At 35.4% G+C, this 27,970-nt stretch overlaps 6 protein-coding genes across 9 annotated transcripts; 3 read left to right on the forward strand and 3 right to left on the reverse strand.

Moving 5' to 3' along the window:
- Positions 1-156: 156 nt before the first annotated feature.
- On the forward strand, positions 157-5,460 carry LOC143899346 (uncharacterized). The gene is made up of 9 exons (XM_077409583.1): positions 157-1,599; positions 1,756-1,823; positions 1,918-2,048; positions 2,208-2,313; positions 2,459-2,529; positions 2,642-2,943; positions 3,033-3,325; positions 3,435-3,554; positions 3,659-5,460. The coding sequence occupies exons 1-9, from the start codon at positions 1,531-1,533 to the stop codon at positions 4,107-4,109; spliced, it is 1,611 nt and encodes a 536-aa protein (XP_077265709.1). The 5' UTR covers positions 157-1,530; the 3' UTR covers positions 4,110-5,460.
- Positions 5,461-5,599: 139 nt separating this feature from the next.
- Positions 5,600-9,018, forward strand: LOC143899353 (uncharacterized). The gene is made up of 9 exons (XM_077409591.1): positions 5,600-6,014; positions 6,156-6,226; positions 6,327-6,457; positions 6,609-6,714; positions 6,886-6,953; positions 7,064-7,365; positions 7,455-7,750; positions 7,867-7,986; positions 8,096-9,018. The coding sequence occupies exons 1-9, from the start codon at positions 5,952-5,954 to the stop codon at positions 8,547-8,549; spliced, it is 1,611 nt and encodes a 536-aa protein (XP_077265717.1). The 5' UTR covers positions 5,600-5,951; the 3' UTR covers positions 8,550-9,018.
- Positions 9,019-9,026: 8 nt separating this feature from the next.
- Positions 9,027-15,932, reverse strand: Egl (Egl_like_exo domain-containing protein). 3 transcript variants are annotated; one of them, XM_077409519.1, is made up of 8 exons: positions 15,789-15,932; positions 15,131-15,260; positions 14,866-15,055; positions 13,275-14,773; positions 13,065-13,145; positions 12,738-12,982; positions 12,261-12,646; positions 9,027-12,040 (listed from the first exon to the last, which is right to left on the reverse strand). In XM_077409519.1, the coding sequence occupies exons 4-8, from the start codon at positions 14,688-14,690 to the stop codon at positions 11,673-11,675; spliced, it is 2,496 nt and encodes an 831-aa protein (XP_077265645.1). In that variant the 5' UTR covers positions 14,691-14,773; positions 14,866-15,055; positions 15,131-15,260; positions 15,789-15,932; the 3' UTR covers positions 9,027-11,672. The 3 variants fall into 3 exon arrangements, with proteins under 3 accessions (XP_077265645.1, XP_077265655.1, XP_077265651.1); XM_077409529.1 differs by having other exon boundaries at positions 14,866-15,075; XM_077409525.1 differs by lacking the exon at positions 15,789-15,932 and adding an exon at positions 15,357-15,497.
- Positions 15,933-15,948: 16 nt separating this feature from the next.
- Positions 15,949-25,628, forward strand: Trprs-m (Tryptophanyl-tRNA synthetase, mitochondrial). The gene is made up of 11 exons (XM_077410014.1): positions 15,949-16,119; positions 16,288-17,025; positions 17,207-17,443; positions 17,693-17,881; positions 18,196-18,619; positions 18,837-19,113; positions 24,023-24,190; positions 24,259-24,521; positions 24,738-24,859; positions 24,956-25,226; positions 25,338-25,628. Exons 2-11 carry the CDS (start codon positions 16,950-16,952, stop codon positions 25,570-25,572), a joined length of 2,262 nt encoding a protein of 753 aa, XP_077266140.1. The 5' UTR covers positions 15,949-16,119; positions 16,288-16,949; the 3' UTR covers positions 25,573-25,628.
- On the reverse strand, positions 19,612-22,412 carry LOC143899619 (uncharacterized protein C18orf63-like). The gene is made up of 8 exons (XM_077410028.1): positions 22,210-22,412; positions 21,870-22,023; positions 21,580-21,757; positions 21,277-21,391; positions 21,032-21,128; positions 20,569-20,796; positions 19,833-20,231; positions 19,612-19,753 (listed from the first exon to the last, which is right to left on the reverse strand). Exons 1-8 carry the CDS (start codon positions 22,350-22,352, stop codon positions 19,685-19,687), a joined length of 1,383 nt encoding a protein of 460 aa, XP_077266154.1. The 5' UTR covers positions 22,353-22,412; the 3' UTR covers positions 19,612-19,684.
- Positions 25,558-27,922, reverse strand: LOC143899536 (NAD(P)H oxidoreductase RTN4IP1, mitochondrial). Of its 2 annotated transcripts, XM_077409894.1 has the most exons (7): positions 27,731-27,922; positions 27,282-27,584; positions 26,678-26,919; positions 26,384-26,593; positions 26,204-26,316; positions 25,841-26,108; positions 25,558-25,760 (listed from the first exon to the last, which is right to left on the reverse strand). In XM_077409894.1, exons 2-7 carry the CDS (start codon positions 27,529-27,531, stop codon positions 25,653-25,655), a joined length of 1,191 nt encoding a protein of 396 aa, XP_077266020.1. In that variant the 5' UTR covers positions 27,532-27,584; positions 27,731-27,922; the 3' UTR covers positions 25,558-25,652. The 2 variants fall into 2 exon arrangements, with proteins under 2 accessions (XP_077266020.1, XP_077266017.1); XM_077409891.1 differs by having other exon boundaries at positions 27,282-27,922.
- Between the last annotated feature and the right edge of the window lie 48 nt (positions 27,923-27,970).

Raw genomic sequence — 27,970 nt, forward strand, 5'->3', positions numbered from 1 at the left:
GAAAGCGCAAGAAAACAAATGCAATGTAAAATAGATCATCAATGGAATTTTTTTTTTTTTTTTTTTTGATCGACAGTATTTACGACACTATTTTAGAATTGCACGTGTCGCAGACTAAACTAATTAACGGAGAAAATTAAGAAACAATTGAACTATAGTCTGTTGTTCGTAATTGAACTTCTTTTCGTCTTTTCCCCTTTTTTTCGACGTTTAATTATACGCCTATCCCATATTTTTAATGCAAATTAGCAATTTTAATTGTGTCAAATGCAAATTAGGGACAGTTGTGAAGAACATACCCGAGAAATCTATATATATAGCTACAGCCTTAGGTTTGTTCCTTGTAACTGAGCACCTGTTAAACATCTTCTCTTTCTGTCTACCCGATATCGTTATACATCTATCTCAGTTTAAGCGCAGCCACGAGGAACGTGTCCCGCACTGCAGAAGTGTAGATGACCATCGTGTGCGCCGTGCGCGCCAAGTCATATGGCCAAAGTTGTACGGTCAGTCGCGGACGGAAGTTATACGAAAACGTTCCTATTTCATCGAAGAATTTCTCCGTAATTTCAACGATTACGAGGAAAGTTGTCTCTCTGTTATTCTTTATATCCATTGAAATATTTGCGCCATTAATCGTTGCCCCAATTTCTCGTCCATATAGTTCGACACTCCGAGCTGATCACTTATTACTACGTTTACGCGAGCGTTACTTCTGTAGTAACTTACGACATATCCCACGTTTACGCGGAGTAAATTATCGCAAGTTACTACAAATTCCCGTTTACGCGAAGGAATTATCGTAAGTTACTACAGATAAGTAACGCTCGCGTAAACGTAGTATATGTTAACGCTACAAATGCTTTGAAGCGTACGATTAATTAATTAAGACAAAGAAATTTATGCTTTGAAACATTTATAGCGCCAAGTGGACTCATCCAGCTTCGATGATCCCTTTTGTTCGCAACAATTAATTTGTATCTGCACCGTTCGAAGAGATGGTAGAGCAACATGGTGTAGATAATTCGATTTGTCTTTCACGTTTGCTCGACCAATAACTCGCCGGCCTGCAACGCGCCCGCGCACACGCGCGCAGTCGATGCCTTCACTTTCGTATTTCGAATACGGGGCCAATTACGGGCACGTAGCTCTCCGGAGGTAATTTTCAAATCTGACGATGGAAATAAAGGTTTATTTCTTAACAAATGTCTTATTTCATCGCGAGTGACGAAGATCTGAGGAACGAGACGCGGCGGTGAGAGGAACCGTGTGCGACCAGAATTATTCCTCGAGGAACTTCGTCTGGAGAGTGCCAATGTCGCGTGATTGCTATATACGAACATACATATGTGAATGTAAACAATGTGCGATCTGTTCACAGTATCCCCACCTCTTAGGTCTTAATATAATATTTGCCAGCCAAGTACCGGTCCTCTTTTTGTCCTTTCCTGTCTCGTGAATTTTCCGCAACGATAACGACTAATAACAACTTCTATATCTTGTTACAAATATTGATTTGGATTAACAATCATGGGGGAGCAACTAGAAGTATTAATTGAATATTATACTAATCTAGATTACGATAAGAACGACAAAGAAGTGAGTATATTGAGATGCACACAAAGTATAATATAATGCATTACGTGGAGAAGTAGTTGCAAAACTTATTGTGTTAGACTAATATTAGGAAGAGCCTTAATCTGGTTTTTTTCTCTTTTTTTTATGTACAACGCTGCTTCTTGGGTGCATTTTTAGACAGCACTGAAAGAAATACATGAGTTATCCGAGAAAAGATTTAATACCGACATCTCTATTTCAGCCAGGTAAATAATGATAATTTTAAAATAGAATAATAAGAGTCGTGGAAGTTGCCCTCTATTTTTGTTATTTTTAATATCCCCTCTTTCGCATCTATAGGCTGGACGTACTGGCAAATTTAATACAAGAGAACATATCGCCTTTCAAATCTGTTTGTAGACACGTAGATGTGATTGATACTATTGTAGGGTATATAAAATTTTATGGACAAGAAATGAGATATGTGAACGGTATACAGTAATATTATATTTTTATAAGTGTAATTGTGTATATCAATATTATTATTGGCATTTTTATTTTTTTATAAGTAACAATAACGGGTAGCAACGAACGCATTAAGTTGTTATATATGAAAATCTTGTGTTATACATTTTCATTTTGTATCCTAGGTGATAGGTTGAAGGATACTCTTAGGATTATCTTTCCATTATTGGTTACACTCTTCAATATATGTGACGAATCTGCAATACAATCATTTTTGTTATATCCTATCTTGTAACTATATATATATATATAAATTTTACTTATTAAATATTAATATACTTATTTTTTCATATTTATTAATTCAGAAGTTCTTACGTTAAAAATTAATGTTTTAAATACTTTTTATAATATTAGTTACATATTTTTTGTATTCTAGCACAGATTCCCCAATAGACTTTGATAAAGCCTGTAAAAAGATAAAATATTGGCAAAGTTCAGTTGGGATAGGTAACAAAACTATTGGTTTATATTGTAACGTGTGCTGTTCATAAAAACGTATATTTTTACTTTATAATTAAGAACTTTGATACAAGTACTCATGCAGAGCATACTTTTACAGAGAGAGAAATGATAGTTTTAGAGGATTCAGACATGTATGCGGTTATTAACTGTTTAATAATAACAGATAAATGTTTTTTACATAAGATATGGGTGCAGGAACAAGTGAAAGAAAAATTTGTATGGCTTATGAAGAGACATTATTCAGACATTACGGCTTGTGAAGAAATGTTACTCATTATTGATACATTTCAATTATTCGAAGATATTCAACTCCATGAATGTGCGATGACTGATATAAATATAGTATCTATATGGTCCGAAGATATTGTAGCTGCGAAGAATTTAGCGCTGTCTTTAAATGTACATTATTTAAATTAGATAACGCCATGTATCGGGAAGAATTCTCTTAAGCTTTATTAAAATGATTTATCTGTTTCTTAATCATTTAGTGTCACGCAGTATTCATAAATACACATATGGATTTCTCTGATGGTTGTCACACATTTCTCCCTTACAAAAAAATAGTTGAATATGTAAAGAGTCAACGAACCTTGAATGAGATTCGCGAGAAGGAATCAGTTTCATCTGAGACAGAACAAAGTGTAAATGTAGTACATCTTTCACATATCGCGGACATAAACTTTACTTCAATTTTTAATCTGTTTTACGATGGTACGTGGCAAGAACCTGTAAAGGGCATGTATTGGAAGCATAATGACAACTTTTGGGCAAATGCAACAAAGTACGAAAGCATATACGTTTTCTTGATCTTATTAACTGCAATCATTCTTGTATTTGAGAAATTGAACAAAGGTACATTGATTTAACCAATTAACGTGTTGTTATTATAGCGATGATATTATAAGATGCTATGAGTCAGCTGAGAAGGGATTCAAAACTTGGAGTATTAAGTCCGTTAAGACTAGAATACAAATATTATCAAAACTAGAGCCCATGTTAAAACTTAATGGGTATATCTTTTGAGTTATTTAAAACTTTTTATATGTTTTTGTATATCTTACTTATGTTTTCTCGATAACCATTCAATCATTATCTTTTCGTTTTTCTTTTTTAGTAAACTTGCATTGGCAGCTATAGTGACAAGATGGTTAAAATTCCTATATTTATGTCCCATAAACGGATATATTTATCAAAATGGAAAGGCAGAGATGACGGACGTTCGTAAGCCATTAGGTATTATCATTCTTAGGGAGGAAAAAGAAAGCGTGTTATTATTTCGATTAATGCAAACTTTAATTGCTGGCAATTCTGTCATTGTGATGTTTGATGCAAATTTCTGTAATCTGACACCATATTGTGATATGTTCTCAACATGTGGAATACCTCCAGGCGTTATAAATTTGTTGTCACATGAGGACGCAAATATGCTTGAATATAAATTATGCTCAGCAGAGTACACAGACTATGCAGATAGGTATTTTCTAAAAGGCACTTCTAAAGATGCATATGTTGGACCATATCTCAACCTTACTACAACCAAATACATTATAGTTCGTCTTAAATAATTTTGATGATGTAGGCAGGGTTTGTTTTAAATGTATGTACACAAATATATAATCATCTTGATATACTTCAGTATTGTGATTTTAGAAGAAAATTTATGTCGTTTAAGCAACTGTTAAAAATAGAACTGATGGTTAGATAATTGTGTTATGTTTTGTAGATAGAGGCTATAAATATTCACGCAGGTTTTGTTTTTATTCGTATAGTTTCATTTTTATATATGTAGAAAATTGTAAAATTTAATAGCATTATTATTATGAAAATACTTAATACTTTCAGTTGTAGACTATTATGTTTTTAAAATAATATACGCGGCGTTTTCAGTAGGTATCGATTTTCAGCAATAAAAAAAAAATATTTTGTTTTTTTTTCTCTTTTCAAAAACTTTATGTACATACTTATGATCACATATAGATGTAGTAAAATATAAAAGCATCTATTTATTGAAATAGTTAGAAGTGAATAATGTATAAACAAATAAATGCACATGTTAATCTGCTTTCTAATATTCTTTATTATTCGTATATTCTCGTATATTTGTTGCAGACTTTTATACGAATTAGCATTCTTTCGTATAAATATTTTTTGTGATATTCTTTGCTTTTTTTAGTGTAATTACTAAACTTAATATAAATGCGTTATAATATAATTCAGATGATATCTTTTTAGTCTATTATTATCTTAAAATATCGCTGGTAAAAATTGAATCACTCAGACAATTAGAAAAAAACATATATTAATAAATAAAGAACATTAAGACATTTTCTTTTCTGAAAGTCAGGGTGAATTGAATAGCGAGCCAATTAATTAATCTGCAAACTATATTATCATCAAGTAAATATTAAGCTGTACAATTGTTTTATCAATCCTCAACAAATCATCTCATTTATAAACTAGATTAAGTTTTTGTAATTGATTTCCAAAAGCGAAACAATCTTTTTCCTTCGCGTTTATCGAATTTATAATTAACAAGTCATTAATAATTTATGTTGACAAGAATTAGTCTAATTAGAACTCTTAGAACTCACAATATTCTCTTAAGTGGATTATCTTAAAGTCAATAGATGAGTGAAAGCGATGAACATGTGAATGATTTTATAAATATACAGAAAAATTTGTATACGTGTAAATGTATAAATATATAATTAATATTATATATTTATAAAAATTTCTATTACAATATATATGAAGGATTTTTAAAAAAGCATTTAAAAGAGACCATAACATGAGTAAAATTAAATCTGAGCCTAAAAAAATGTATGATTGTTTTATAATCTTACCAGAGATTTATATTCTTATCGAATTTTCGTCCTAAATATAATTTACACACTGTGCGCGAGTATATCTTTTAAATCGTTCGAAAAAAAGGTAGTAACATGAGGCACAGTCAATCAGGATAGTTCTTCCCGTTTGTTCGACCAATAACACCCCTCCTGCACGCTCGTACAGTCGATTCCCCACTTCCGTATTTCGAATCGCGTCATACGGGCACGTAGACAATAATTTTTCGACAATAATTTTCAAATCTGACGATGGAAATAGAGGTTTATTTTTTAACGAATGACTAAGATCTGTGGAACGAGGCGCAGCGGCGTGAGGACGTTGTACAAGAATTACTCCTTAAGAAACTTCGTCTAGAGAATGCCAACGTTTTTATTGTTGCGAACGTACATATGAATGTAAACAATGTGCGATTTGTTCACGACATCCCCACTTCTTCGATCTTAATATGATATTTGCCAGCGATATACCGATCCTTTCTGTCCTTTCCTGTCTCGTGAAGGATAACGACTAACTGCAATTTCGATTTCTTCTTACAATATCATTGAGTCGGATTAGCAATCATGAAGCAACTAGAAGTTTTAAATAAATATTATACTGATCTAGATTACAATATCGACAAAGACGTAAGTATATTGATATGCGCAGAAGATATCAATGTACTGCTGCGGATAAGTTATGAAATTTAATAGTTAATACTAATATAAGAAAGAGTTTTTAGTCTGTTTTTTTTTGTGTGTAACGCTGTTTCTTGTGTGTATTTTTAGGAAGCACTGGAAAAAATACATGATCTATCTAAGACAGTAAGGTTCCATAATTCCATCAATATTTCAGACAGGTGAATAACGATAATTTTAAGACGGAATAATAAGAGACGTGGACGTTGCTTTTTCTATTTTTGTTATTTTTAATATCCTCTCTTTTGCATCTATATATAGACTGGAGGTACTGGCGAATATAATACAAGATAATATATCGTTTTTTAAATCTGTTTGTGCACACGTAGATAAAATTGATACTATTGTAGGGTATTTAAATCATTATGCAGCATACATTAAGTATTTCAAAGGTACAGTAATATTATTCTTGCAAGTGTAGTTGTGTATATCAATAATATATTATTTGCGTCTTCATTTTGTTATAAGTAACAGCAATAGACGCATTAAGTTGTTATTTATAAAAATCTTATGTTATATTTTTATTTTGTTTTCTAAATCTAGATGATAGTTTCGAGATTACTCAAGTGACGATCTTTCCATTAATACTTACACTCTTCCATATATGTGACGAACTTGCAATAAAAGCATTTTTGCTATATCCTATCTTGTAACTATATATATATATATATATATATATACATATCTATATACATAACAAAAATTTTACTTATTAATATACTTATTTTCATATTTATTAATTCAGAAGTTCTCACATTAAAAATTAATGTTTTAAATACTTTTTATAATATTACTTATATATTTTCTGTCTTCTATATAGCACAGATTCCTTATGGCCTGAAAACATTTATTCAGAAATATTAGCTGCGCTAAGTTTAATTGATTCAGGTAACAAAAATATTTGTTTATATTGTAATGTGTGCTGTTCATAAAAACATATCTTTTCTTTATAATTAAGAATTTTCGTACAAGTACTTATGCAGAACACATTATTACAGAGAGCGAAATGATAATTCTAGAGGATTCAGACTTGTATGCGGTTGTTAATTATTTAATAATAACAGACAAATTTCCTTTATATACGATATGGGTGCAGGAACAAGTGAAAGAAAAATTTGTATGGCTTATGAAGAGACATTATTCAGACATTACAGCTTGTGAAGAGATGTTACTCATTATTGATACATTTCAGTCATTGAAAGATATTCAACTTCGTGTGTATCATGAGCCTACTATAAGTGTAGTATCTATATGGTCCGAAGATATTGTAGCTGCAAAGAATTTAGCGCTGTCTTTAAATGTACATTATTCAAATTATACAACATGATATATCGGGAAGAATTATCTTAGGCTTCATTAAGATACTTTTTCTATTTCTTAATCATTCAGAGTCACATAATATTGGTAAATTCATACATGAATTTCTCTGGTACTGCCGTGCTTTTCCCTTATAAAGAAATATGTGAGTATACAAAAAATCAAGAAACCATAATTGACATTCGCATACAAATGTCAAAATCGGATTCAACTGACACAGAACACAGTGTAAATGTAGTACACCTCTCACATATCGCGGAAATAAACTTTAAATTAATTTGTGACCTGTTTTACGACGGTACCTGGCAGAAACCTGTAAAGGGCATGTATTGGAAGCATAATGACTACCTGTGGGCAAATGCAACAAAGTATGAAAGTATACGTTTTCTTGATCTTATTAACTGCAATAATAATTCTTGTATTTGAAAAATTAAACAAAGACACATTGAACTTTTAATCAATTATTAATGTATTGGTATTATAGCGACGATATTATAAGATGCTATGAGTCAGCTGAGAAAGGATTCAAAACTTGGAGTATCAAGTCCGTTAAGACTAGAATACAAATATTATCAAAACTTGCGTCCATGTTAAAACTTAATGGGTATTTTTTGAGTTATTGAAAACTTCTTATATGTTTTTGTAATATTCTACTTATTATGTTTGCTTGATAACTTTTCAACAATTATCTTTTGTTCTTTTTTTCTTTTTAGCAAACTTGTATTGGCAGCTATAGTCACAAGATGGTTAAAATTCCCATATTTATTTCGTATAGAGGGATATCTTTCTCGAAATGCAGAGGTAGAAAGAACGATAGCTCGTGTGCCATTAGGTGTTATCATTCTTAGGGAGGAAAATGAAAGCGTTTTGTTTTTTCGATTAATGCAAACTTTAATTGCTGGCAACTCTGTCATTGTCATGTTTGGTGCAAATTTCTGTGATCTGTCACCATATTGTGATATGTTCTCATCATGTGGAATACCTCCAGGCGTTATAAATTTGTTGTCGCATGAAGATACAGATATGTTGGGGTATAAATTATGCTCACAAGTAAAGTATACAGACTATGCGGATGAGATTTTTTCAAAAGGCAACTCTAAGGAAACGTATATTAAACCATATAAAAATCTTACTATAGAGAAGAATATTATACTGTATCTTAAATAACTTTTACGACGTATGGCAGTGTTTATATGTACGCAAGTATAATCATCTTGATATACTTCAGTATTATGATTTTAGGAGAAAATTTATGTTTAAGCAGCTGTTGAAAATAGAACTGATGGTTAGATAATTGTATTACGTTTTGTATAGATAGAGGCTATAAAAATTGACCCAGATTATGTTTTTATTCGTATATTTTTATTTGTATATATATATGTAGAAAGTTGTAAAATTTAAAATAAAGCAATATTATTATGAAAAACTTATTACTTTCGGTTGCAGACTATGGTTTCTAAAATAATATACAGCGTTCTCTGTGCATCGATTTTCAACGATAAAAAATAAATAAAAAAATGTGTTGTTTCTTGTCTCTTTTCGAAAACTTCACGTATGATCAGATATAGATGTAGCAAAGTATAAAAGTAACTATCTAGCTAAATAGTTAGAAAAAAATGGTATAAAAACAAATAAATACACGTATTAATCTTTTTTGTAATATTCTTTATTACGTATAGTCGTTTTAGACTTTACTTCGCATCTGTGTGCAACGAATTAGTCATTATTAATTATATGAATCAGCATTCTTTCGTATAAATATTTTTGTGATGTTCCATGTTTTTTTTATAGTATAATTACTATTATGACTTGATATAAATGCGTCACAAAATAATTCAGATATCTTTTTAGCCCAACCTTGAAATATTGCTGGTAAAAATCGAATCACCCAGATAATTAGAAAAGAAAATGTATGTTAATAAATAAAGAATGGCATTAAGACGTTTTCTTTTCTGAAAGTCGGGGTGAACCGAATAGCGAGCCAATTAATTAATCTGCAAACTATATTATCATCAAGCAAATGTTACGCTGTACAATTCTTTTATCAGTCCTCAGCACTCATCTCATATATAAACTGAATTGAATTTTGTAACTGATTTCAAAAGCGAAAGTATCTATAATCTTTTTCTTCCATGTTTATTGAATTCACAATTAACAAGTCACTAATAATTTATGTTAACAAGAATTAATTCAGTTAAAACTTAATCCCATAGGGGATTATCCCAAAGTCAATATATGAGTGCAAGGGATAAAAATATGAATGCTTATTAATATATAATACGTATACAGAGAAATTTGCATACATGTAAAATTTATATAAATATATAAGTAATATTATATATTTATAAAAATTTGTTTTACAATATATATTAGAGAATTAAAAAGAAGGCATCTAAAAGAGACCATAACATGAACAAAATTAAACCCAAGCCTAAGGATGTATGATTGTTTTATATTCTTAGACATTTATATTCTCGTCGAATTTTCGTAAATATAGTTTATATATATATAGAGCCGCGAGTATCTTCTCTCAAATAAAGTTTCTGTATATCGAGGAGCAAACGCACCCGTGCAAAATTAACCTGATATAAAGTAACATACTCAAATAGCTGCCGGAATCTCGTGTACCAAATGTATTTCTGCGATGAACTAAATTACACTTTTTAGTAAAAACGCAGTTACGCATTCTTTAACAAGATACTCCCACAAAAGTATTATCTTCTTATTAGTTTTCTTTCCAATTATATAACGAAATATAATAATCAAACATCTACAATAAAATACTAGAGGACACCCAGGATGTACTTGTCTCACATTCTTAAGAATTTTATAAAAAATATTGCTAGTAATCGGCGTTTTGATTAGATCAAAGAAACGTAGGTATACTACAGAGTAACTTCTACTTGTGTACTTTATACAGTATAGAGATAGTCGAACAATTTGATGCTAATTGAGCCTTTCGATTGATAATAAATGAGAATGTGTTAATGATTCGCTTATATAATTCGTCTTTCGGCTATAATCTTCATAATACGCTTTTAATATTAAAAAAGGATTACGCGATCGCGATATTAAACATATACATATTATCTATCATATGTCCATGTGTAAAGTATTGCACTAAAAACACTGATAATTTACGATAACAATGATTTATTTGGAATCTTCATCTTGAAATCGTCATTTCAATCGCTGGCAGTTTACTTATTAATGATATGTTATTAGATGAGTATAAATGCAGATCTATGCGACACGAATAATGCGTTTATCTTATTTAATACTATGAGATTATTAATCGTTTACTGGAAGTGCGAGCATAATTATTCACCAAGCACGTAATTAAATACAAATATAAAATGTATTAATCCGTTTATTGTATATATTCTATATTAAGTTGGCACTTTTTTGTATAGCTATATACGAAAATAAGTTATATCTGTAATCGATGTAAGGAAGAGGTCTGCATAAGTTCATTTCGCGTGCATAGGCTTAAATCCTGTGTGGGGGAAAAAACATTTATTTGTTAAGATATATAGTCGCTGTTATGCTCTATTACTGCCGACAATGCGTCCTTTTAGTTAAATGACGCAAACTAGGCCATACAAGACTTAAAAATTAGCGATTTTAATGCAGTACTTCACATAAAAAATATTTCGCAAGCGTGAGATATGTATTTTGTTAATTTCGCAACGCTATTAAAAGCGTCAGCAATCGTTACTCCTATATAAACAGTATAATTCTTCTGTTGATATTTGTACATGTATGCATATTTTGAGACAATATTTTTAAAACAATTTTTAGCAGTCTAATCCCGAGAAAAATATAAAAAGCCGCAAGTTAAAGTATGTTAAAAATCACAAAATCTGCGGCTATTAAAACCTTGTTCGCGCTTATATCTTGTTACTACTATTTTTGTCACTGAAATGATTCGGTCTTTCTTAAACGCTTCGTAAAAGAAAGATAATCTTCAAGCAGCATAATAAACATACGATATCCTCATATTAAAAATTAATAACCTTTTTCCAAAAATCTGATCATTATACCGTCAGATCTGGAAAGGCATGTATAACAAGGCCTATCCATTTAAGACACTTTTTTAAGGGAGCAGACACGTCAGAAAACATTCTGCGAGTTTCGCCAGTTCTGCTCTCTCTATGTGAATCTTGTTTTATATATATTACATAAAATAGATAAATTTCAACTACTTAAATTCTTTTATGCAATCGTTCCGTTTTATAAAAAAACCTATAAATGGCAACTTTTCTACTACTTTCACAGCAGCTGTAATACCTACTTTTTTGGCGAATTCAATAATCTTACTCTCTCTTTTTCCTCCTCGCTGACAAAAACTCTAGTAAATACTATATCACCTGTGCTAAGCGTTTGACAAGCCACACTAATTCCAGCGGCCTGGCGATCCGTCCGCGGATTATCGGTCTTATCGTCTTGACACGTGCAGACGCATTTGATAGGCGACACATCCGCATTGTTGGTGGAAAGCTGGTCAGTCGTGGAGCTAGTAACAGCTGATAGTATGGCTTCCAGTTTCTCAATTTTCTCCAGTTTGTCCATCCGACCGTCTGAGAGTATTTCGTCCATCATTTGCATTGATTCAGTTAAACTTGGAGTGTCGGCGTTCCGTGGCGACAAGATGCCACCTGAAAAAATTGATTTTTAGATCGTAAAATTATATTCATATTAATGAGATAAACCTATATTTTTATATTTTAATAATTTTATTCAATACTTGAAAAAATATGTATATATATATATATATATATATATATATATATATATGTAATTTTAAATTTTCAATAATTTTGCATTCTAACTTGTGTATATTAAATAGCAAACGAAATTGTCATTTTGATATTTTACCAGAATGAGAATTTTCCGATGTGTAGCTTTCCAAGCTCTGATACTCATGATCATCCGTTTTATCCTCGTCGTCATCATCGCTGCTATCGGCCTTATCCTGGCCCATATTCTCTAGCTTTTCCAATTTTCTAGCAACTTTGTAACTTCCTTTGAGCTTTTCCTTTTCGTCTTCGGTAAGATCCAAGTAGCGAAGAAGCCGAATTTCGCGATTACTCAATACGATATTTTTATTCGTCGCTTCTTCCATTCTCCTTTTCAGATCCGCCACTTCGGTCTCGACCTTTCGCTGCTTCTTACGTGCCTTTACATCCAACGGTCTTATGTGCATTTGAATCTGTTCTTCGCACAGCTCTGCAAAAAGACCTTGTACTTCTGGCTTTATAAGTCTGTCAATAATATACAGAAAACCGTTATTAGTTCGTAGCCCATTAATCACGAGAAAAATCTATTATTCACAAGTAGCGAATAAAACTATACCTAGACATAGCATTATAAACTTGAGGTACAAGGCTTAAAACATCGCTGCTCGCGTAAATTAGCATGTCGCGAGTCATGGGTCGCCGAGACCAATAACGTTGATCTTTACGATAAATATTTTTCAATTGTTCTTTCAATGGATTACACGGAGCACCATAATGATCGCACAAAGTGTTCAGATTAACGTTTTTAACTTTGTACACAGGTTTTCCTGTTTCTTGAAACTGAAGCACTGCGTGCGCAGCCTATAAAAGATATTACCATTTTATACAAATGTAATAATAATATGTTATTTCAATATTAAAAGACCAAAAGAATATTAAGTACCTGCGTATCAAAAACATTCGTTAACGTAATCTTAAACTGATTATACAGATTGACACTGTCATTTCTACAATCGTGAATCACCTGCAAAAATCAACACAAATTTACAGGCTTGAAATAATTGCCTATGTTTGTAAAGTAGTTATATACCTTTTACCTATTTCTATTTGTTATATATTATTATGACATTATATTTTATATACATATTTTTACCTTAATAACATGAGGATGTTCCAGCAGTTTCTGGAGACCTCCAGCTTGAACAAGACTCGGGCACGTGACCAAATCGAACACATACGCTTGACCGCTCATCGTACCAATTTGTACAAGAGTCAGCTGTCCTTTAACGCCAAGATTTATGCCCTCGCAATCGAAAGAGACGACCACCTTGCCGTCAAGGGGAGGCCTTCGAGGATTTATTATATCCTCTACAACTTGAAGGCTTTCCCGCGAAGTCGCTATCACCCTGGTCTGCTGTAGCACCTTCAATTTCCACGCGTCGCCCATCTGGGCGGTTTGCAAACTACGATCCCGTTCCGTATTATCCGCCAGAGTCCTCATAACGATTGTATTGAATCTCTGCTTCAGAGACTGCTGCTGCAGACTCACGGGCGGTGAATTATTATTGCTTTCAACAGCGGGCGATGTGCACGCATTCTGCAGCGAATTGGATTGAGATGTCGCGTTGTTACAAACGTTGTCGAATCGATCCGAAGGCGGGGAGAGTTGGATCTTGCTCGGTGGAACGATCGGCACCGCATTGTTCGCGTGAGCCGCGTTGTTACTCTGATTGCGCTGATTGCCGCTCGCGGTCTTCGTTTTCGCGGCCGCGGGTTCCATCACGGAAGATTTCGGTCGGGCTATCAACGTCACCAGATTGGTTTGCACGTGGAAGGCATCCGGGAACATTTTTATAAAAGTGGACAGATCTTGCGGCGTCTTGAATATACTCGTCCAACTCTCGTGGGTGAACCGCTCATCGACCATACTGAATAACTGATCTATGAGAATCGGGCCCTTCTGCTCGATGCACACGCAGAAAAAGTCCAACAGTTTCGCCGTGACGTCCGGATCTATTGGAATATCTGGCTCGAGTTCATGAAACGGCTCCGGCTTCATGCCTTCGTATTGCTTCAATATCACGTTGTCCTCGCTGATCACGAACGCATCGGGATACCTCAAGAGAAAATCACGAAATTCCTTATAGTGCTGACCGGATATATGCCTGACTTCCGGCGAGGCTTGCGACCGATGACCCAGGAGGCTCTTGATAGGCACTTCGGTGCCTACCCCGTATTGTAACAGCTTATTCGTAAAGTATTCTACGGCCTCGCGGGCGTAGTCGCGTTTACCAGATTTATTCCCGCTCTCCTCTTCCACGACCGGCTGAAACGTGTTGACGGACACGTACTCGCCGTCGATCAGGAAGAGTGCCGGATACTGCGCCAGAAATTTCTTAAGGCCACTTTGCGATCCTCCCGCTATTTGACGCATCTCCTTCGTGAATCCTTTAGCCCCGAACTGGCAACTTAGATCGTGCAACGTACGCGGACCGCCCTTGTCCATCAGTCGTTCGAAGAAGAAGAGAAGAGTCATGTTTCTGACCATTTCGTATTCGGAGCTATCCATCTTTCGGTATGTATGGCTGCACCGTCAAGAAATTTATAATTTATCACATACACTCTTTTCTTCAAAATGTGTCAAGACGTTTCCTGTAAAAAGAAACATCAATTTTATCACGGACGTTAGATCGTTACTGTTTCTAAAAATTAAATATAGTCATTCTTTGTAACATTACACTTACCGTCATAGTAAAATTGAAATATCGAAGATGAAGGCACATCGCTAATCTATCACCATTTTGTATTCATGCCTTTGCAAAAAGTATACGTGGGATTCGTCCGCGATCGATGGAAATGATTTCTACCGGGGTTGAGCGATTTCCAATTGAAGCAAACACTTTCAGAGCCAGCATAATGGAGGAAAAGGCAGATCTGAAGGCAGATTTTCGGTGCTTCAAGGTACGTGTCGTCGCATTCCATTGAAAGGTCTTACCGAACAAACCGTACCTTAGTCCCGAAGTAGACAAAATTGTATTATAATAATCGCATTCTGTCTCATCATCATTAATCGTCTCTGTGCTTTTCAGAAACGACGCATCGTAAGATCTTCCTCCTCCTCCGCCTACTCCTGTCCTTCCTGTAAACGAAAATAGGTATTAACAATATTATTTTGATATACGGGATGTTGAAAGGCTTCCAAGGCGATTCGACTTGGAAAATGTAAACACGTTACACAAGCTAAGGCCAAGAGCTACGTTCGCAAGCCTGCCTGAATCACGCCCGAGTCTGAGCGAGATGCGAACAAGTGTCACGTCGTGCGACGTGCTCGAGACACATGCCTCTCCGCGCATCCGTTTTGAACGACGGCGTTTCGTGACCGCGACCGAATGCTCGTAGCTGAATTGGGAAACAACCTCGTGGATCCACGTTAAGGACACGAATCTCTCGGCGGCGCGAATTTTTTTTCTACAGGTCAGAAGGTTCTCACGGGAGAGACGGTAGGAGACGGGAAGGCGAGACGGCGCGCGGGCGCGCCCGGGGGGGGGTCGTCGCGACCTCGTGCGCTCTCTTCGTAGCCGGGGACGGTTCTCGCCGCCGGCGCCGCTCGCCGTGTCCCGTCCCCCCGCCCCCGTCGCTCGGCGAACGTATATACACGGCGGCATACCTCGGCGGCGCGATGCACGGCAGAATCGCAGTTAACCCTAAACGCGGCGCGATGCCGATGATACGTAGGATATCCCGGAACGTATCCAGCACCAACACCACCCGACGGACCTCCCCGCTTGGGAGAGACACCGCCAGAGGGACCGAGCGACAGCCGAGCGAGTGCCCGGAGCGGCCCTGCCCGGGGGCCGTTCCGGCCGTTCACGTCACGCATCTCATTACCGCGTTCCTAATTAATACGTCCGACGGCACTCTGAAAATAAACGGCCGCGGAAGACGCGTCGGCGCGTTGCTCGACGATGCCCGAGCCCGACGATTCAATATGTTCCAAGGTTTCTTTTATTTTAAATTGTCGTTTATCATCAGCAAGATTCTGTGAAAGTCGCGTGGAAATTTACTCGCGATATATAAAATTAAGTTTATTATGATTTATTATGTTTTGTAGATAACATATGTATGTTTTTATGTATATAAGATTATTTCCATTTTTATCATTATAGGCTAACTGGGATATTCATATCAACGGTCGAGAAGAATATTAGTCGATAAATGTCTAGATCTTTAATTATCCCCGGGCCCCTCTCTCTTTAAAAAAAAAAAAGACAAGCGGAAAGAAAATTAAAAAAACTGAGTATAATGAAAAGCTGACATGAGTATAATGAACTCGTTGCAGAGCAATTTTGTCTTCACTTGCAATAGCGGAAAATCTAATTTTATTTAACAGATATACACCTTTTGCGCACTGATATGATAGATTTAATACAGAAATTTGTTAGCATCTCCTTTTCTTTTTTTGTCAGACGTTGTGTGTATACAAATCGCAAAGTCTTGTTTTCTTTGGTAAAGACGCTTGAAAAAAAGGGAAACATTTGCCAACGGATGACATTACGCGGCAATATTTAGGATAGACAATAATATAAATCAACACAGTATTATACGGAAGGTTAGCGGAGTCAGGACTGCTTTCAATATGTACAAGTGTTATAATAAACTGTTTGATATGAATATAACTGGCAAATTTCTCAGTATGGACAATAACGAGTAATGAGGCTCAATCAGGTTTTGCTGTTTAGAGAGGAAGAAAGCTATTGATCTTAGAATCAAAGAATTATCTTGTAAAACAATTTTTTAACGCACCTGATAAGAGTGAAGAGAGGAAAAAATGTTAAACCCAGGCTCGCACGATAGTGCTAAAAAAATTGTGGAGGCACAGGTGATCGCCGCGATGCAGAAGCAAGGTAAAAACTCTCCTCAATTATATGGATTAATTAGATGCTTATTAGATCCATAATTAATTGTTACATTTAGCGATGAATGCTTAAAACTGTAAAACAGTTATTTGTATTCTGGAATTGTATGCGCATTCCGGTTAAATTTTTGTAAAATATCAAATAAACTCCGTGACAAATTTTCTTGAAGGATACACTTTGAACGCCGTAAACAACTACGATGAGAATCTGCTGCATGTAAGCGCGGCGAACGGTTGTCTCGGGATCGTGAGGGAAATTTTCGACCAGAAGGAGAACTGCCGTGTCGTAGATAGGAAGAATCAATTTGGCTGGACTCCGCTGATGCAAGCAATTCGTAATGGGAATGTCGACACTGTGAAATTACTTTTAGAGAAAAACGCCGACGTTAATCAGATGACTTATCTCGGTAAGCGAGCAGCTATTTATAGTTACAGTTAATTCTCAGGATCAAAATGACAATTTTAAAACGTCTGCATTGATATCTTTTTAAAGCGAGATTTTATGAGAAGAAAATAAGTCATTTTGCGTAAAGATTAGGAACACTGTGTTATTATGCGGTTGAATTGAGAAAGAGAGAATAGTGACGTTGAAATGAGAAACCAAACGCTGTGACGCTGTGCTATTTTAAAAGACTTCTCGTTTTAAATTACCATAGGTATGTCAGTCCTCGCATTAGCCGCTGCGATAAGTAAGGAGATGTTCGAAACGGTGTACAACGCCTGCCCGGACGCATTGGCGAGCACAGTTAATGATGACATTACTCCACTATGCGTGGCTGCCATGAAGAACGACGAGGAGCTGTTCCTAAGACTATTGGAATTAGGCATGCCGTCCTCGACTACCAGTTAGACGATTTTTCTTTATAAGATTCGACACGAACCAACATTTATAATAAAACTTACATTTATGATCCATTGACCCAACTATGTTATGTAAAAAATGAATATATGGCATATTCTTTACACTATTATAACTAAAAATTTGATAAAATGTTAATTAATTTCATGTTGCATCACAGAATTCAGTCGTATTAAAAAAAAAAAGCATAATTGGTTCTTATCAATTGTAATTTTTATGCTTTTCCATTTTCTCTATCATTATCCGCTTGAAATAAAACTTAAAGAAACTACATCTAAGAAACTTATGTTTTGAGCATAGATGGGTACACTCGCACTATGATGAAACGTTCCACGGTACCGGAAATAGCCACTTTGGCGACCGAAGAACTTCCCACGGATGACTATTGGAATGATACGTCGGATAACATCGAAGTGTTAAGCGAACAGGACATTGATAGTACGAAGGAGGATCGTTTTACTTTAAATGACGACCAGAGTAAAGGAGAAAAACTCAAGCTGCACCTGTTAACCGTAGTTAGGGAGTCCGACAAGCAAATATCACCGAACTTAACGTACGACATGTTTATGTTCCCGAAAGTCGCCGATTTTGAGAAGGGCAGTTTTATAGAGAAATCAGACATTCTTTCCCAAAAAGCAAACGAAAAGACAACGGAAAATGATTTGGAAAAACGTTCTGCGACGAGAAAGGATCAGCCTGAATCATCTCTGGCTGTACTTCAAAGGTAGAAAGGCAGTACTACAAGTTTAATAATTATTTACCTTTTTCACATTGAAATGATCGCTAAGACATTATTTCTTACACGTATTGTGTATGTGTATATATATATATATATATATATATATATATATATATATATATATATATATATATATATGTATATATATATTTAACACACATTTTAAAATAATATTTAATAAAACAAATTCGATTCTTTGCAGATTACAGTCGGTACGACCTACGGATATTGACATGAAGAATCTCCCGTGCAATTTTAATGCCACTATCGGGTTCACGCCCGAATTCAGCCCAGTCAAATCGCCCCATGTGCCTCCGGACGTTAACGAGGAGGACGTGTTTGGCGAAAATACCCCGACGCCGCCGCGTTGCAAAACGCCACCGAAAGGAATGCTCTTGAACTGGCCACAGACAAAAATGATTATGGTACTAAAACGTTTCGGACTCAGCCACCACAGCTCTGTATTTCTTAAAGAGGAAGTATGTTTCTAAAGAAATTGTGCATGAAAAATGTTGGAAAGTAGATATAGTATTACTCCTTACAATTACAATAGCTTAACTCATATGTTTTGATTGTCATAATTTTTAAATTGTATATACACGATTCGTTTTGTTTTATTCCTAGGTGGACTTTGACCTATTTTTAACGCTTAAGGATAAAGACTTGATAGAGATCGGTATCGAGTACGAAAGAGACAGACGCGACTTGCTGGAGGCAATAAAGGAATGTATTAACCACAAAACATATTAATATTTGATCATTTTTATTTATAGATTGATACGAATACAATTTGTTGCTGTTTGAATCGGAAATTTTAACGCATTATGATTTTTCTGCTTATGTGTGTTCTAAGAGATATGTTATTTATAATGAAATTAATTTATAATTTATAACTTTTATTTATTTATTTTGATTTAAAATTAATTATCTAATTATTCTATCAAAGATAGTTTCTTGTTATACAAATTGTGATACAATACCATGTTTTAGATATTAAAAAAACGAGTAATAATAATTGTTATTGAGACGGCAAATCGCAAGAATATTTCCTTAAAAGTTTCTTAACAATTTTTCCTTTAGTTTTTGTTTATCGGGCTTCTCTTCTTTTTCCGTCAACTCCTTCGACACAATATATATCGTTAATTGTTTCCTTATTATATAAAAAATTACTATAAATTTGCTTGTATAACATATTTACCACCAGAGGTTTGCTCTCGGATTTTTCTTGCTTAAAATAATGCGAGTTGCTTTCATCTTTCTGTACAATTGGTTTGCTGGCCACAGCACTATCTGCGTCGTATAATACCGTTGAAATACTACCAGCAGTTTTAAGCAATTTATCAAAATTACTCGTCGAACACGTTGGACCGATTGCTAAATCGAAATCGTCAATCTCGGTCTTGCACGTAAGAGAATCATTAATCCCTGGTAGTGATAATCGCGACCGTTTTGTGGGAATATCGCACGCAATTGCCCGAGACAAAGGCGTCACGCTGCTAATTCTTGATCTTGTACCATATCCTGTATCGCGGCCTGAAAATCTATTAACTCTTGGTAACATCGGTGAACAAGCTATAACAGCTGCTTCATACGTATTCTGCAAAATCAATTATGCATTAAGTAAATATAAGAACAGTTGTCAGGCGTACCGATTTAATCTGATTTTTGTAATTTTATTTAGATTCAGACATCTATTAATATATCTATTAATATATCGTATAAAAAATGTGTTTCTCTTAAACATATTTTTGTTTCCCTTAATTATATTATATTGATTCTTGTAAATGATACTAGCAATTAACATGCTATTTTACGTATAGAAAATGAAATATATTAGTTTAAGCTTTAAGCTGTAAGAATTGATAGCGAGAAGTTTATCGAGAGAACCCAAAAACGAAAATAGATATAATGATATATGCAGTTCCTATTCTTACCACCGGGCATACGTCCAATTGCTGCCCGCATAATTTCGTCACTCTTCCTCTCAGATCTCCCGCAAATTTGTAAATCCTGGACACCGGATCCATCGTAAGCGGAAGAATTTGTAGAGGTCCTGAGGTCAAGCACGTTTCAGGATATACGAAAACGCTCGACTTGAAATAGAAGAACTCGAGATCGTAAAATAAGAGTCCTTTCTCGTAATCTGGCAATATATAACCGTGCTAAAATAACGAAATCAAATTGCTTTTTATAATAATAGTTTACAAAAGTACAAAGGAATATTTTCCGATTAATAATATTAGCAAATAACTTGATCAAATCTATTTTCGAAGAATTAATTATTCTTTGTACATTATAGCTAATTTTTATTTCAGCGGGTATAGCAATACGTTAACAAAATCGATAAAATTATGCTTAGGAGATATTAGTTTTGATGAATTATTAACAGATTTGCACCATATTTTTCCAATACGCGCGCAGGTCCTCGTAATCCTTGAACAGGTACTTTTTCTTAATTTCTCTCGATATGCTCAACACATTTGCCATTTTCAAGCTACAAGTAGGTGATTACAGAATTGTTAGATGCAGTAACTTATTATACATTTAAGTGATTAATTATAATATAAAAACTGGCGCAGAATTTATTTTATAACAACGATTTATATTAGCGACATTCATAGAATTTCCACATTATTTTTTACCTCGGTAGGACGCGTACTGGCGGCTGCAAATCATGTTGAAGAGGACGCATGGTATTCAGTCTTAAGAATGGTATTTTGAGATTTACAGCTTCCACGTGAAACTGAGCGCTGTTGTCTACAATATTTATCTCTTTTCATTTACAGCTATCTATTTAACGCTCTAAATCTTCTACATATAATATATAATCTAATTTATTCTATTCTTTATATGTTAAAGAAACCTTTATATATCTCTGTGCATATGGATATATGTATACTACTGCATATCTAACGCTATTATCTTTTTGAAATCAGGGATCGTACCGCGGATGTCTTTGATATTCAGCGTGATCGCTTTGACGCTTCCCGTTGAGCTTAGAAAATCTTGTCCCTCGACGAGGTACAGCCCGACTTTGTTCCACTGCGGTGCCAGGTTGTATTCCACTGTGTGGAGTAGACACGCCTTGTAAACGTAAGTCGGAACGGGGTCGAGTAGATCCATCTACGTAATATTTGCATGTCGAGATTAACGAGGAAGATTGATCTCGCGAGAGAGATCCTACATTTTGCGAAGAAACAGCAAAGCCACGATGAGTCTTTTGGCGGACACGTACCACCTGTATGTCGTGGGCGTCACAATGGTCCCGGAAGGTACAGCTTTCGAAAAGGTCCTTGGTGACGATAATGTAAAGGGAACCGCCGGCCTCGAGTAGTTTCCGATTAGTTATCGGGGCGGCCATCGCCTGTGGAGTCTCTCGAAGAAATTGCCTGAAAATCGACATTTCCTTCTTAAGATCGAGACGGACGAACTCGTTGGAAATCAATGATCTTTCGCTTTAAATTCGCGAAATGTGCCAAAAGGATTATAAACGATGGAAAAGTATGTATTACTGATCGTATATAATAGTATAATACTACACGTATATAATACTAATCGTATCGTTGTGTACGTGCCGACACTTGAGCTTGTTTCCGCAATGGTTGGAATAGATCATGTGCATGGGATTATTCTCGGAATTTACGATCTTGCAGATCGCGCAGCAAAGATCGTCCTTTTGCGGGACCGTGACGTTGAAGATTTTCACGGTGGAGACCATAATTAGCTTTCAATCGGACGTAGAAAATGAGATTGTTCTGCGATGAAATATGATTTCGCGTGTGAAATGAGGAGACGGGACGATATCTGTATTTTTATAAATTTACTTTTACCATAAAAAACAGATTAATCGATCAAATAAGTAAAAGCGATAACAAGACGAGCGATTTATTAATTGCGCCCGTCGCAAAACATATCAGCTCTTATATAATTCAGACTGTAAAATTAACCGATACTTTAACTTTTCGTAATTAAACGTTGTCGAAAAAGATAACTGGTTTGATTTAAAAAATTATATGATTCAAGAATTATTCGTATTTCTCATTAAATGTAAACTTTCTTTTCTTAATTACGAGTCTCGAAATGTATTTCTCCGTCCGCTTGTTATTTCTCGTACTTTGGACGGAAAGTAGGAGCCAACTTTTACTTGCTTTTTGCAAATGCACATACGATTGTTAGAAATTAATTGTCGCTGGATGCGTTTGGATTTCGAATTTGAAAGGCCGTTTGCGATTGGCTGAAACATTGGCAGAACTGTGGCGCAACCAATAAATGTTTTATCTGCGCTTTCTGCATTTAAAAATTATTACATATTAATTTCTTTAAACAAATAAGTTTAACATTTAGCGGTTGCTTTGTGTCGAGCATTTTGTGAATTATACTGTATTTTCTCGTAAGATATCTTTCAGATATCTTTACGTGTATAGCGGCTTTTAAAAAGCGCAATATAAATCCTGTTCTTCGTAGCTGCTCCTGCATTATACTTTCTACACCTAAAATGAGACAAATAATTGGCATTGGATAAAAATATAAAAAAGGAGAAAAGATAAACGTACAAAAAGTGCCGCTACAACGAACCCTGTGCCCTGTGGTGCAGGAGCAGGGAGCAGTGCAGGTAATCGAATTCATAATAATCATAATTATGTCAGAAATAATCGCTGTATCTTGTTGAAGGGCCGGTTGTTCTTTCCTGTTAGCGAACTATAACTAATAGTTAAATCATATGTCTATCTTTGTCTAAATTGAAGGAAGGACAAAGACATATATATGATATTTAGTTTACGAACAAGTTGGAACGACCGGCCCTTAACCTCAATTCGACCTAAAGTCGCGTGGTACGATCCCGGTCTTCATCCTGCATATCCCTCGATTAAGAGGTGGATTTCCTGTTTAAAGAGAAATTTAAGGATTAAAGATCCGCAAGGATTAATAATCCGTTTAAGAATTTAAAGAAGAAAGGGTTGAAAATAGTTATTAAACTAGACCTGTGCCCCGTATTGCCCAAAGAAGAAGCCGAAGGCTTTAATTTCTTTCACCCGAGGGATAATTGAAAAAAAAGTTAATAAAGTCGATATTATTTGAAACATGCTGAAAATATTTCGAGCTGAGAATGCTCGTCTGGGACGAACTCGGTTAGCGAAGCCCGAGGGTTTCAGAAAATGTAGCAAGCAGGTTCGATTACGTTTTGTCATCTATAACTTCACTTTATAACTGAAACAATTATTCTTGTGAGATAGATAAAATTAGTGCTTAATTATACAAACGTGTTTAAAGCACTATAAGAATTATTACATTTTAAGGAAAGTTTTATTTATTAAGTTGATTATTTAATGGAAAATTGGTTAGTAGTAGTAGTAATTTGTGCTACATTTGCTCTTCTATGTTTTGCAGGCAACGCAGATTAAGTATCCAAAGAGGATATTCTCCGGAATTCAGCCTACGGGAATCGTACATTTGGGAAATTACTTCGGTGCCATTGGGAGATGGGTGGAATTACAGGACTCCGGCGAAGCAGTTATGTGCAGCATAGCGGATTTGCATTCCATCACTTTGCCCCAAGTAAAATTACGGTAGATTAAGTTCCTATATTCCATCGTTATCGCTCGTTGACAATACGCAATTTGTAGAATCCCCAAAAATTGAGAGAGAATATTCTACTGACGACCGCGACCCTGATAGCGTGCGGCGTAGACTTCAAGAGGAGTATCTTGTTTCGACAGTCCGACGTATCGATGCATGCGGAACTATGTTGGATCTTATGCTGCATCACGACCATGGCGAGGCTAGCGCACCTACCGCAATTCAAGGAAAAAAGCGAATCCTTGAAGAATGTGCCTCTAGGCTTGTACATTTACCCCGTTCTACAAGCAGCTGATATATTATTGTACAAGCAAGTATCTTGACGCTGGATATGTAAAATAATTTTCAATTACATGTCAATACTTCAGGAGATGAATCTAGAAGTCAAAACATGTGAATATATAATAGGTATATATTTATTTCAGAGTTTATTAAATTGGTCTCTTGAAGTATTAATATAATTGAAAATTATCCTATTAATTTTTATGCGCTGCAATGAAGTATATAATGAAGGTTTTTCTTTCAGAGCAACTCACGTTCCCGTTGGGCAAGATCAAGCTCAGCATATTCAATTGGCACAAGACTTAGCGCAGATATTTAACAGACAGTTTGGACAAACCTTCCCGATACCACATACCCTTATTAGTGGTAAGTTCTTACTAAGAGCAGTAATTTCCGAAATTTAATCGCGTTAATTTTGATTTGGAAGATATCGACTAACGAGTAAAATTTTTATACTTTCAGATGGTCCGAGCCAGAGAATAAAGTCTCTACGTGACCCTACGAAAAAAATGTCAAAATCACACACAGATTCCAAGTCCAGGTTAAACATATTGGATGAACCTGATGTGCTGTTGAACAAACTGAAAAAAGCTATTACTGACTTTACATCCGAAGTGACTTACGAGCCGGAAAAACGACCAGCGGTGGCCAATTTGATTAATGTACATTCTTTGTTCACCGGGAAGACTCCGGAGGAAATATGTAAGGAGGCCGAAGGTTTAAATACAGGACAGTAAGTATTTGATGAACGTTATATCTTATTTTATAATATTCATTGAAAAAAGTGATTACTTCCGAAAACTTTCATAAATGGATTATTATGACTTATTTTGGTTTTTAATAGGTACAAATTGGTGGTAGCAGATGTAGCGATAGAAAAATTATCTCCAATTCGTGAGGATATATTGAAATTAACCAAAGAACCCGCCTATTTAGATAAGATTTTGAAGGAAGGTGCAGAAAGGGCCACGGAACTTGCGACAAACTGTTGGACGGAAGTTATAGAAAAAGTTTTTTCCGGTAATGGTATACGGGACATGAAAAGTATGACAAATACTGAAACGTTATGTAGAACATAATTATTTATTGCTGATAAGCCACACCATTTGTAAAAAATATATTAATTTTATATATACATTAGTATATTTAATACTGTTTACTATCTCATGTCAATTACTAGTTTGCCTCTTAAATGACCTTGCTTCAGTCTCTCATATGCCTGTGGCAAATCTTGAAAAGGGTATACTTGCTGAACGACAGGTACGATCTGCAAACCACAGAATATAAAATTACAGAATCTCTAGTAAGAGATAAAAGCATGTCTTTCTGTAGAATTTCTGTACACACCTTTTCGTTCTCGACAAACTCTTGGAGAACATTAATCCCTGTCTGGGAAGGCATAAAAAATCCCCATTTAACACAGCTTTTGTTTCCTTCCTTTGGAATATTGAACTTCAGAAGATCTCCAAGGTTCTGTGCCATTCCTACGACTAGCCCATGATGATCAAAATTTTTTAACAGTGGCGAATTTAATGCTATGTAAGTATTGTGCGGATATCCTTTCATTCTGACATACTCCGGCCCTTGATTCGCGCAATCCAAGATGATGTCATACCTGCTTACAAATGTAATAATCGTACATGTAACATATATATTATATTTATATATGTTACAGTGTATTTTACTATAAAACTTTACTATAAAACTTACGGTCCCTCTGAAAAAATGTCTGCATCGGCATCGTCTCGTTTATAATCAATGACAGTGTCAGCACCTAAATTCTGCAGCATCTCTACAGCGTCACTACTGCACGTGCTGATTACCTAAACAAATTTGATGCTTTACACGTCGCCGACGCCCTAATGCAATATATGCGGATTAAATATTTACATGCATGTCCCAAGCTTTTAGCAGCTGTATAGCCAAAGTACCGACTCCACCCGAACCTCCCATGACCAAGACGCGTCTGTTCAATCTCGTAACCATCGTCGTTTTGTAACATAGCCCGCCTGTGATCCACAGTGCGGACCACGCAGTCAGTCCGGCGTACAGGATACTCGCAGCCTCGATATAAGACAATTTCGGAGGGCGTGGATTTACCTTGGAAGAAAAATAGGTAAAGCTGTAATCGCAAGTTATATATTTGTCGAATATTTAATATATTAAGAACAAAATGTGTCTTACTAAGTTACTGTTAACCACAACGTAATTCGCATGACAGCCCTGTTGTTCGATTGGAACCACTCCCCAAACTTCCTCACCTAGTTTAAACCTGTCGCCTACATCATATCCTTTTGATACAACCACCCCTGCGAAGTCTCTACCCAATGTCAGCGGCAAATCTAATTCTTGGAATTGGCCCCAGGGTCCAGAGGTCAAACTTTTGGTTTTACGCATAACATTCAGGAGAGTATTACCATAGCCATCTGCAATAAAAAAAAATGTCTTTTTATTGTCATTTTTAAACGTTACAGAATTACATCAATCTTGTGTCAGTAGTAAAAGTAGCGATTAAGAATTTATAAGTGACACAACTGAAGGATTAATGAGAAACCTTATTAAAATATCCTAGCATTAATTTAGATATTTATATGGCTTGTATAATGCAATATGCAAAACTCGTATACAAGTTAATTAAATCTCTATACACGTTCAACCAAATTATCTATACACGTTCAGAGCTACAGATTGTAACATTTGACTTGCAGTCACACATGTGTCAACTTTAAATTTCATATGCCACTTTCAAGACAGAAGACACCCATGAAATCGAGCAGGAATAGAGTACCCGTCATCGCGACGTCGATGGGATTCACACTAGCTGCTTCGATCTTCACCAGGACGTCAGTGGGATTCGTGATCACCGGCATCCTGACGTTAGAGAGTCTCAGATCCTCCAGGCCATTATATGAGTGTATTTGCCAGGCTTGCATCCTGTCGCCTGGATTCTTCTTGAGGTCGACCGACAGCCTCGACAGAGAGCGAAGGTGCATCGTTCGAACGGTGCACCTTAGTCCTAGAATCGCCTTCTGCAGCATCTCTCTCGCGAATACGATGCTGCGTCAAACGATATTGGAGGTTAAGAATACACCTATAAACACGAGGTTTTCCCTTGTTTACTTTTAAACACTTAACATCTGCGCTGTTAATTTTTATGCATTTTCAGGTTAGATGAGAAGAGCACAAGTAGATGAGAGAAAATGAGATAACGAGACAAAATCGCGCATTTTGATTTACATCGTCGAATAGATGCTCTGGACTGCTCCGGACGATCCGTCACGTGTCACTCGAATCGATTTAAAAGCCTGTCTGACTCGTCTTTTTCCACTTTGCGTTTAAAAATAAAACACGTGCTTCAGCCCTGTTTTACCTTTTTTAAAGAAGAAAAGCGAGCAATGCACAAAATGCAATTAATAGAGCTGCATTCCGTATTTTATACACGTTCGCTCATGGTGTAAAGAAACATGCGTTCGCTGT

Source organism: Temnothorax americanus, unplaced genomic scaffold (assembly GCF_048541705.1).
Source record: "Temnothorax americanus isolate GAGA-0224 unplaced genomic scaffold, ASM4854170v1 Scaffold10, whole genome shotgun sequence".
NCBI classification, from domain to species: Eukaryota; Metazoa; Arthropoda; class Insecta; order Hymenoptera; family Formicidae; genus Temnothorax; species Temnothorax americanus.

Bases quoted from the DNA above. Each gene is read 5' to 3' on its own strand.
- LOC143899346 (XM_077409583.1), top strand. From the start codon at position 1,531: ATGGGGGAGCAACTAGAAGTATTAATTGAATATTATACTAATCTAGAT. The intron at 3,326-3,434 runs GTACGAAAGCAT...TTGTTATTATAG, and splicing joins TTTTGGGCAAATGCAACAAA to CGATGATATTATAAGATGCT. The intron at 3,555-3,658 runs GTATATCTTTTG...TTTCTTTTTTAG, and splicing joins CCCATGTTAAAACTTAATGG to TAAACTTGCATTGGCAGCTA.
- LOC143899353 (XM_077409591.1), top strand. From the start codon at position 5,952: ATGAAGCAACTAGAAGTTTTAAATAAATATTATACTGATCTAGATTAC. The intron at 6,015-6,155 runs GTAAGTATATTG...GTGTATTTTTAG, and splicing joins ATTACAATATCGACAAAGAC to GAAGCACTGGAAAAAATACA. The intron at 7,751-7,866 runs GTATGAAAGTAT...TTGGTATTATAG, and splicing joins CTGTGGGCAAATGCAACAAA to CGACGATATTATAAGATGCT.
- Egl (XM_077409519.1), bottom strand. From the start codon at position 14,690: ATGGATAGCTCCGAATACGAAATGGTCAGAAACATGACTCTTCTCTTC. The intron at 12,647-12,737 runs GTATAGTTTTAT...TATTATTGACAG, and splicing joins GTTTATAATGCTATGTCTAG to ACTTATAAAGCCAGAAGTAC. The intron at 12,041-12,260 runs GTAAAATATCAA...CAATTTTTTCAG, and splicing joins ATCGGAAAATTCTCATTCTG to GTGGCATCTTGTCGCCACGG.
- Trprs-m (XM_077410014.1), top strand. From the start codon at position 16,950: ATGTTAAACCCAGGCTCGCACGATAGTGCTAAAAAAATTGTGGAGGCA. The intron at 17,882-18,195 runs GTTAGACGATTT...TTTTGAGCATAG, and splicing joins CATGCCGTCCTCGACTACCA to ATGGGTACACTCGCACTATG. The intron at 24,522-24,737 runs GCAAGTATCTTG...TTTTTCTTTCAG, and splicing joins GCTGATATATTATTGTACAA to AGCAACTCACGTTCCCGTTG.
- LOC143899619 (XM_077410028.1), bottom strand. From the start codon at position 22,352: ATGGTCTCCACCGTGAAAATCTTCAACGTCACGGTCCCGCAAAAGGAC. The intron at 21,129-21,276 runs GTAAAAAATAAT...ACCTACTTGTAG, and splicing joins CCAGTACGCGTCCTACCGAG to CTTGAAAATGGCAAATGTGT. The intron at 19,754-19,832 runs GTAAATATGTTA...ATTGTGTCGAAG, and splicing joins CCGAGAGCAAACCTCTGGTG to GAGTTGACGGAAAAAGAAGA.
- LOC143899536 (XM_077409894.1), bottom strand. From the start codon at position 27,531: ATGCTGCAGAAGGCGATTCTAGGACTAAGGTGCACCGTTCGAACGATG. The intron at 26,594-26,677 runs GTAAGACACATT...TTTTCTTCCAAG, and splicing joins TTGTGGTTAACAGTAACTTA to GTAAATCCACGCCCTCCGAA. The intron at 25,761-25,840 runs GTGTGTACAGAA...TGTGGTTTGCAG, and splicing joins AGTTTGTCGAGAACGAAAAG to ATCGTACCTGTCGTTCAGCA.